The following is a 9,793-nucleotide window of genomic DNA, read 5'->3' on the forward strand; positions in this document are numbered from 1 at the left end:
TGTCGCAAAGATTCAGAGAAACCAGGACGAGACAAGCCTAATAGTGTCGACAATACGGTCACAAAAGTTCAACATAAGGCCACACAGTCCAGTACAAATATGGTCTCTACCGATTTACTGCACCGCAGAGGCCCACCTGGCACACCCGAAGTGTTTCTCGCTATGGTTGTCGAGCTCGGAAAGAGAAGGAAGTCGCAGCGTTTGGCGGACCAGCATCTGCACCCATGTGGGCCCTCATGTGGGGGAGACATTGCTGCCGAGGGAACCCACGGTGAATCAGGATATCGAGAGCAAGCGCGCTTATGCATAGAAGGTCACTATGCTCTTCGACTCGCCGATGAGATCCAGCGTAGCATGAAACTAGGCAAACCCGGATTCAGCGATGAACAGAAGGAAGCACGCAATGATTGGGAGAGATTGCGCAAAGACAAGTCGGAAGGCTCTTTGTTACAAAGACTAGGGCATGATGATGGCAAGGATGTCTCCGAGAATGAGATGAAGATGCTGATGGACGTCCTCTCGGGAATCTTCTTTCCAACTACGTCAACGGACGCTCAGATGGATGTGGGCTTTACATGGGAAGATTGGACAGAAAGGCCACAGGAACTTGCAGAATACCGGGAACGTTGCCTAGGAAAACCTCGGATCCGTATATGCGCCTTCAATTATATCGGCATGGGAGGCCATGGTAATCTGAACGTGGTGGCCTTGCATCGCCTAGCCACCATCCTTCACGAGCTCGTGCACGCATATCTAGATCACTATGCTTGCCGTTGCAAAGACGTCTCAAACTCGTACGAGGAGAACGTCAATCAATCAGAGGGTCATGGAAGAGCTTGGCAGCGAATAGCGGCTTCGGTCGAACTCGCTGCTCCGGAAATCCTTGGTTATCCGTTAGAAATGGGCAGATTTGAGTCGCTTAAGTTGGCTTGGAAACATCTGAAACATTGGCCGAGCGAGGACGAAGTCAAAAGCTGGCAGTTGAAGTACAGTGGAAGGAAAGAGGATGAAGATGAGGACAAGGACAAGGAAGTCGAAGGTGAAGACGAATGAGACTAGGGATGTGGATCAGACAGGAGACGAGATCTGTTTGCGTTGTTATTCAGGTTCGGTTGAAATGTTCGTCGTAGGGAAATAGCGCAATAACTTAGTGTAAACAACAAGTGATCAGTACCAGCCATGCCAGCGAGACATGCAGATACGCGCAGCAGTTAGTCATGTTGATGCTGCGACGATAGAGAGTGTGAAGAAGAGAGTGCGACTTGGACTCAGACTGCGGTCAGGTCCCGGGTCGGACTGGGTTATTGAGATTGTACTTCAGTAGATAGAGAGTATGGGATTGGGTTGTAGGAAGGAAGCTGCGATGTATTTGTTCGCTGCCATCATCGTCGTGCAGGTGCGGGGCGGAATTCCGGGCTAGTCACCCGCTCCCACCGCAGCGGCCCAGGTGAGCGCCAAGTTCTATGACATGACCAAATACGGCTTTTTCGAACGTGACCGTATGTCAGCTGCAGAGAAGTTTTTGTACGGTCCATGATATGAAGCCCTCTACCGAAACACTTCATCCCATGCCTGCCGGAGACACATCAACCAAGTGGTGGCTACTACATCTGCATGAGAGACTACTCAACTACTGCGCCCCTGCGGACCCGTCACATCATCGTATGCCCACAGACAAATCCCGCGATAATACTTCTCATTGGCGTGGTCGTTCGAAGAGCATGGTCTACGGAGTTCTCCTAGGCGCATTGATCATCGGCAGCGCAGGCTCGGGCTGGTTCTTCAATCAACGTGCCGGAAGAGGTGAGTTCCCGAGCTTGTACGAAGCCGATATCGAGGCGGTGACGAAGGGCTTGGAGCGAAATCATTTTACTAGTGTGGATCTTGTCAAGGCAAGTTGCTGGCATTGAACACCATCCCCGTATTCGTTGGTTGACGCTGCCTAATAGGCTTACATCGCTCGTATCAACGACGTGGACGATATATTGCGCCCAGTCATTGAGATCAATCCTGATGCGGTGGATATAGCGACTGCACTTGAGGAGGAGCGCTCGAAAGGTGCGGTGCGAGGGTGAGTAAAAGGTTTGAGGTGGTCACGACATCCGCTGACTTTCAGACCGATGCATGGCATCCCTATACTCATCAAAGACACGGTCAGTTCTTCGGGGTATCAACTGTTTCTACGATATCACTAGATTGCTACACTAACGTCAACTTCGATCCCAGATCGCCACAAAAGACAAGATGAACAACACCGCTGGATCCTACGCGCTCGTCGGAGCCAAGGTTTCATCTGATTCGACTATCGCGAAGAATCTCAGAGAGGCAGGAGCCATCATCCTAGGGAAGACAAACCCCAGCGAATGGGGCAGCTTTAGGATACCATGGGACTCGAGCAATGGTTGGTCAGCGTATGGTGGGCAGACATACGGAGCGTTCTACCCCCGTCAAGATCCATCTGGTAGTTCCAGCGGAAGTGCAGTTGCAGCTTCGTGAGTAGAATCGCCGATCGACAGATATCAGCTAACGATCGAAGGTTGGGTTTGGCTACCGTAACCCTGGGCGGCGAAACGTATGGTTCTATTATCGACCCCGCCAGTGTCAACAACGTCGTGGGAATGAAGCCAAGTACGCGTAACTGGTCGTAGCATCTGATCACCAGCTGACTTAAAACAGCCGTTGGATTTACATCTCGGCACCTCGTGATACCAATCAGCGAACGCATGGACACCATCGGCCCCCTAACAAAAACCGTCAAAGACTCCGCCTACGTCCTCCAAAGCATCGTAGGCACCGACGTATACGACAACTACACCTCCGCCATCCCAGAGAACGTCGACAAAGACTTCGTCGGCGCCTGCAAACTCACCGCACTTAGAGGTGCACGTCTAGGCGTACCTCGCAACGTCATCAACCTCATGTCAGACAACACAACATACTCCATGATCGCAGCATTCAACAACACCCTAGACATCTTACGCTCAGCAGGCGCATCAGTCATCGATACCGATTTCCCAGCTGCCCAAGACTTCCTAAACGATACCCTCCTAGCCCTACATATCATGTCCGCCGATTTCGTCGTAAACATCGAGTCGTACCTCAAACGCCTCACGTACAACCCGCACAACATCTCCACCCTCCTCGAACTACGCGCCTGGACACGCCAAAGCCCACTAGAAAGCTACCCCGGCAAATCAACAGGCGTCTGGGATTTCGCGCTGGAGAACTGGAATAACACGACCCCAGAATTCTGGCAAGCGTACCAAAAAGGTCTGTACTATGACAACGAAGGAGGATTGCTTGGAACGATTAAACGGCACGATCTTGATGCTGTTGTTCTGCCGTCGAAGTTTTCTTGGTCCTTTGCTGCTGTTGCTGGGGCGCCGGTTGTGAGTATACCGATGGGGGCTATGGGGGATGGGCAGCCGGTTGTGACTGATCCTGATGGGTTGGTGGGGTCGGCGCCGGGTATTCCGTTTGGGTTCAGTTTCTTGGGGGAGAGGTGGAGTGATGCGAAGATTGTTGGACTGGCGTATGCGATGGAGCAACGGACGCGCGTGAGAGGGACAGTAAAGCCGATTGTTAGGCCACGGACTGAGTTGGGGGATGTTGTTGGGAGGATGTAGATATTCAGCTCAACATCCTAGGTCTTTGATTCTGATCGAGATCAAAGCAGTCTGCGCACTGCGTAAGCATCCGGAGTTCTTCTCTTCACGCTCCCCCCGCAATTTTGTATGTATCGGAATGAGTATGTGGAGCCAACCAGATGTCCTTCCATAAAACTGACGAAAGGTGGATCTCTAAGGGTACACGAAGCGAAGGGCGTTTTGGCAGCGGCCACCTGGGGTCTACAGCATAATCATGCCACGACATGCGTAACGATTAGAAGCTGCAATGGGCCGATTCTACAATCCTTTCAGTCCGCGCCGATCGATAATCGTAGATGCAGGTACGGATGCACATGCAGATGCAGGAACCACCTCCAGACCCACTGCAGAGGAACCACAATCGAAGGAACGCACAACGGCGCCGAAAAGCCGTCACGCACCCCACCCCTCCGTCGGCACGATCCCAGACAGACTAGACGACATAAAAGACTATGTACGCGGTGTCAGCAGCTACATCCAATGGCTCCAAGGCCTCACGGAACACGAACGATCGAACGTTACTCGCGTCACAGAAATGAAGCGCGAACTGAAGAGTGCGCATCGCGATCTCGAGAAGCTCGATGCAAATATATACTGCGAAATTGGAGATGAGATTGAGGCACTGGTCAAAGATGCCAAAAGACATGCTTGGCGGTCGTATAAGAACGTGGTGAAGCTTGAAGAGAGGCTAAGAGGGCCGAAGGGAGGCGGCGATACCGGGGTGAAGCTGCGCAGGATATCGGGCCCGCAGAATGGAGGGAGGAGGAATACGTCGACGGATAATGGGAAGGTTGAAGCGTATGTTCGTGGCGATGCGGAGGAGAAGCAGGCGTTTGATGACGCTCTTGACGTGCATGGACGGTCTGTTGAAGGCGACCGCTACGAAGACACATACCTCATGTCCGGTGGCCTGCCAGTCGGAGATATACAACCGCCAGTTGCAGTCCAGAGAGCAGGACGCGCCAACGCCTTCGAGGCGCTGAGGCAACTACCGCGTCTCATCATCCACGGAGCGCCATCGCAATGCTCGGAGAGCCTACACCTACCCACAACGCATCCCCTCAAGTTTCCGCAACCGAGAGACGAAGTCAAGCTGCGCGTGCAAGAAGAGGAAGCCAACATGGATCCTACCCTGCGCAACCCGTATAAGGAGCGCCGAGGTAGCTGCAACGGCTTCATGATTACTGAGATGACGATGCAAGGGATCGAGGACGCTCGCTTCGTTCTGCCGTATCTGCACTACATGAAGCTTCACGAGCTGCGTGCGATCAAAGAGTGGCTGAGCAATGCAGGCTTCATTGCAAGCTCTGGCTCGATGAGTCGCATGGAGAAGGCGCTCCTGTGTATACAGCTCCTGCAGACTGGCTGTCGATACGAAACGTTGGCTGTGATCCACTCGCGCTCGCCGCGCCAGGTCATGGAGTCGTGCAATGAAGTCATGCGAGCGTTGCTGCAATGGCATCGAATGACGGTCGACGATGGCGACATAGGAGATCAGGCCGAATACATCGTTCTCTGGGGTATCTGGCACAAGTACGTCGTCTCTGATGGAAGAGCAGGGCTGTACTTTGGTTTCGACTGGACATGTCTCGCCAAAGTCCTCGTCGCACTCAATGTGTACATGGGCCGCTGGCGCATGCAGGGCAAGTTTGCCATGGACGGTCCTGCATTTGCATGGGGCAAGTTCTTCGTGCCGGCAGTCGATGGCAGAGAAGTCCCGGATACGATGGATGGAAACCACGGAGAGCGTAATGACGCCGAGAGGAGGTCTCTGGAGGAGGTGGCTCGGCGGGGTACAACTGTGTGAGAGGAAGCACAGACGGGTGAAGGACTCTTTTGGGCACGGTCAAACGGCCTTTTCCCTCAGGACGCAGCACGGCAATTCGGCTCGTATAGAGTGGCGCGCAGGCCGGCAGTGGTGGGCCATGACGATGCGGATCCATTAAGCGTTTAGGATTCGTGCTCCACATCGTATCGCTATCGCAGCGGCATATCGCATGGCAGCGCGAGTGGCGTAGAGAGCAGACGGTCGCTTCAAGGGTCGCAGTGCAGCGTGCCTGGTGTTTCACAATCTCCTTGGCTCCCGGCCTGGCGCAAAGCCACCCGCGGTATGCAGGTGAGACACGATAGCGCGAGGTCGCACAAGCGGCTGGGGGAGTCGTTTGCGGCCTGCTCGAGACCAAACGACGGCAACGGACAGCGAGTGAGGCGAGTGCAATATTCAATGAACAGATCCTCAGCCAGCAAGCCATTGAATGCACAAAGCGCTCAGGAGAGTCGCTATTCTCGGGGATCGACAAGCGCCGTTTGTAGTTTAAGGTCCGCCGACCAATAGCGAGCGGCAGGGAGCATTTGTGCACTAGACGACTCCTTAAATCTGCGTGCAGGGCAGCACCCCAAATGCTCTTCACCACGCTGTCTCTAAAACGCGGCCCTGACGCTCCCTTGAACGACTTTCCCCTCGTTTTCCTTTTCTCGTCACGAGAATCCACTCTTTACTCAGCACTCGCTATCCCAGTCGCTCCTTGCTACAAACACCAACAGCGCGTCTGGTCTACGCGCACTACCACGCTCTTTACACATCGTGCTTACAGATCATCGTAATACGCCGAGATGAAGTCATTCGCCCTTTCCACGGCTGCGCTTATCGCAGGCCTTATCTCGACCACCACTGCGCAGACGCACACCGACTGTACGCGACTTGAAGTCTACTTGCGATAGACGTACTGACGTAGACAGGCAACCCGCTCAACACCACAGGATGTCCCGACATGGAGGCGCTCGGCGGAAACGCCACCTTCAACTGGAACAAGACTGGTATCCCGAACAACGACAAGATCTGGCGCATGCCCAACCAGGGCAAGATCGACTGGAACGAGAAGGGCGCGACCTTTGCCATTGAGCGATCCGGCGACTCTCCCACGGCGAACTCGGTCTTTTACATGCTCTTCGGCCGCCTCGAGGTAGTCATGAAGGTGGCGACCGGCAAGGGTATCATCTCCAGTGCCATCCTGCAGTCCGAGGCGCTCGACGAGATCGACTGGGAGTTCCGCGGCGACGACAAGATGATCCTGACCAACTACTTCGGCAAGGGCGACACCGAGACGTACGACCGCGGCAAGGACTTTGATCTTGGCTTCGCACCCCAGGACGACTACCACAACTACACCATCGACTGGACGAAGGACCGCATCAAGTGGTATGTGGACGACAAGGAAGTCAGAGAGCTCACCCCGGAGGAGGCTAAGAACGGCACTCGCTACCCTCAAACACCAATGAACATCCGTCTCGGATCGTGGGCTGCGGGTGACCCCAACAAGAACGACCCAGGTGTTATTGAGTGGGCTGGTGGCGTGACAGACTTTGACAAGAGTCCCTACATCATGACGATCCAGTCCGTCTACGCGGAAGACTACACCAAGGCTGCCAAGTACTCGTGGGAAGGCATGGACGCATCTGGTGACTGGGAGAAGGTCAAGGTCATCCAGTAAGTTTACGTCCGTTGAAAATCCGGTACAGAGCTAACAAGACACAGGGGCAAATCTGAGACCCTCGAAGAGATCAAGTCTCCCCACGGAGTCAGGAACCGCTTCAACGACCTTTCCAAGGGCGCCAAGATCGGCATCATCGCCGGTATCCTCGGCTTCGTAGCCATTGCCTCCATCATCATCCTCTTCTGCTGCATCAAGCAGCGCCGCGCAGGCAGGAAGGAGGCGCAAGCACTCCTTGCTGAAGAGCAAAAGGAGGCTGCCGAGCTGAGTGAGTACAAGGCGCAGATGCAGGCCGGCAGGTTTGCCATGGGGTCCAACAACCGCGTCTAGATGCCACGAGGGGGGGCGTAGTTGGAGTTGCGGATATAACAATTCTTAATAGGAAGGGGTTTTCTTGCAGCTGGAAGGCAGCTTTCCTTGTTGAATAGAGGCTGTTGTTCCCTTGTCATGTCAGTGTTACGACCAGTTGATTTTATTTTTGTTTCTTGCATGCCGTCCTTTTCATATACCCTTGCGCTGCTTGTTGTCGACCAAGGCTATAGCTTAGTATTTAGTTTGCAATACACTTACCACGGCTTGATGTTGTGTGGTTAAGATCTGACGGCATGCGGCTCTGCAGCAGCGCAGCGGCACAGTGCGTGAGATTCACTCGTTCTGGTAGGTGGCGGCTGACATGTGACGGGCGTTCTCCACAACCCCGGACATATGGGCATGCATGGTGCGGCCTGCGCCGGCTAACTTTAAGCTGCCTCGGCATGTGAGCGGCGGGCTTCCGTCGTTGACTTTCACCACTGCCACATTCGTTTCCTCAACTCTCAACCAATATCGCAAAAATGGCTTCTTTTTCACGTTCAATAAGACCCCTCACTCGCGTTGCTACCGCTTCGTCGCGTTCGCTGCGACCGGCTGCCCGCGCCGCCCCGCAGTATGTATACTCCACGAAGGCGATAATATACAAGACTAACACCATGGCCACGCAGATTACGATGCCTCTCAACCACTGCCGCCCGCCGGGAAGCGATTGACATCTCAGATGTGCCACCGACGCCCATTACCCACCTGTCCGAGACGGAGATGCTCATGGGCGAGTCCGTCTCGAAATTCGCCAACGAAGCCATCCTGCCCAAGGCGCGAGCCATGGACGAGGCCGAAGCGATGGACCCGGCGGTAGTAGAGCAGCTCTTCGAGCAAGGCCTCATGGGCATCGAGATACCCGAGGAATACGGCGGCTCAGGCATGAACTTCACATCGGCCATCATCGCCATCGAGGAGCTCGCGCGCGTCGACCCCAGTGTGAGCGTCATGTGCGACGTCCACAACACACTCGTCAACACGGCCATCCTCAAGTACGGCTCCGAGAAGCTCAAGAAGGAATGGCTTCCTAAGCTCGCCACCAACACCGTCGGTTCCTTCTGTCTCTCAGAGCCCGTATCCGGATCCGACGCCTTCGCCCTCGCGACCAAGGCCACCCGAACAGACAACGGCTACAAGATCAGCGGAAGCAAGATGTGGATAACGAACAGCGTCGAAGCCAACTTCTTCATCGTCTTCGCCAACCTCGATCCCAGCAAGAAGTACAAGGGTATCACTGCGTTTATCGTAGAGAAGGGCACACCGGGCTTCTCTATCGCGAAGAAGGAGAAGAAGCTCGGTATCAAGGCGAGCAGTACCTGCGTCATCAACTTCGACGACGTCGAGATCCCCAAGGACAATCTGCTGGGCAAGGAGTTTGAGGGCTACAAATACGCTATTGCGCTGTTGAACGAGGGTCGTATTGGTATTGCTGCGCAGATGACGGGTCTTGCACTGGGTGCTTGGGAAAACGCCGCTGGGTACGTCTACATCATCCTCACAAACATATCTGATCATGCATTAACATCACCTAGCTACGCCTGGAACGACCGCAAGCAATTCGGCCAACTAATCGGCGAATTCCAATCCATGCAGCACCAACTCGCGCAGGCCTGGACCGAAATCCAAGCCGCCCGCGCCCTCGTCTACAACGCCGCGCGCAAGAAGGAGGCGGGTGAGGACTTTATCATGGATGCCGCCATGGCGAAGCTCATGTCGAGTCAAGTCGCTGGACGTGTGAGCGGTCAGGCGATTGAGTGGATGGGTGGCATGGGCTTTGTGAGAGAGGGACTGGCGGAGAAGTACTTTAGGGATAGTAAGATTGGCGCGATTTATGAGGGCACGAGTAATATTCAGCTTACGACGATTGGGAAGCATTTGCAGAAGAGGTATACGAAGTAGATATAGTATATCAGTAAGACAGTAAGATACTCAATAAAGAGTATATACGCTTTCCAAGCATCGTATTCGTTAATTTCTGAATATACAGTTTTGTGATCCATGTATACATCGGCTCCAGTCATCATCTGGGAATGACGCGTGAAAGCATGATGTGACTTTTCTGAAGTGACGAAGCCTGAGCCGTGGGGTACTCCTCTGCAACTTCGGTACTCAAAAGCAACGTACACCATGTTACGGAACGCATCGAAGCGTCCCGATGAACCCAAAATGCGTCAGAATCTAGACCCTTCATAGGTTTGCAATTGTTACTGTAGGTTTATTGATCACATGTAGTGCCGTCTTGCCACGCTCTTACCCGTCTCATATCAGTCGGGATCCCTACTACAGCTCTCATATCATCGC

At 53.9% G+C, this 9,793-nt stretch overlaps 3 protein-coding genes across 3 annotated transcripts; all 3 read left to right on the forward strand.

The window, feature by feature from the left end:
* Positions 1 to 1,721: 1,721 nt before the first annotated feature.
* On the forward strand, positions 1,722 to 5,454 carry J4E87_006301 (uncharacterized protein; the record flags this gene model as incomplete). The annotated part of the gene is made up of 7 exons (XM_049377906.1): positions 1,722 to 1,877; positions 1,950 to 2,071; positions 2,117 to 2,153; positions 2,227 to 2,492; positions 2,537 to 2,628; positions 2,677 to 3,532; positions 3,987 to 5,454. The coding sequence occupies 7 exons, from the start codon at positions 1,722 to 1,724 to the stop codon at positions 5,452 to 5,454; spliced, it is 2,997 nt and encodes a 998-aa protein (XP_049232473.1).
* An 806-nt stretch (positions 5,455 to 6,260) lies between these two features.
* On the forward strand, positions 6,261 to 7,468 carry J4E87_006302 (uncharacterized protein; the record flags this gene model as incomplete). The annotated part of the gene is made up of 3 exons (XM_049377907.1): positions 6,261 to 6,339; positions 6,387 to 7,134; positions 7,183 to 7,468. The coding sequence occupies 3 exons, from the start codon at positions 6,261 to 6,263 to the stop codon at positions 7,466 to 7,468; spliced, it is 1,113 nt and encodes a 370-aa protein (XP_049232474.1).
* Positions 7,469 to 7,971: 503 nt separating this feature from the next.
* J4E87_006303 (uncharacterized protein) lies at positions 7,972 to 9,391 on the forward strand (the record flags this gene model as incomplete). Its single annotated transcript, XM_049377908.1, has 3 exons — positions 7,972 to 8,063; positions 8,119 to 8,970; positions 9,025 to 9,391. 3 exons carry the CDS (start codon positions 7,972 to 7,974, stop codon positions 9,389 to 9,391), a joined length of 1,311 nt encoding a protein of 436 aa, XP_049232475.1.
* Positions 9,392 to 9,793: the final 402 nt, after the last annotated feature.

The sequence above is a fragment of the Alternaria ethzedia genome (genome assembly GCF_023757985.1).
Source record: "Alternaria ethzedia strain BMP 0044 chromosome Unknown scaffold_14, whole genome shotgun sequence".
In the NCBI taxonomy this organism is placed as follows: Eukaryota; Fungi; Ascomycota; class Dothideomycetes; order Pleosporales; family Pleosporaceae; genus Alternaria; species Alternaria ethzedia.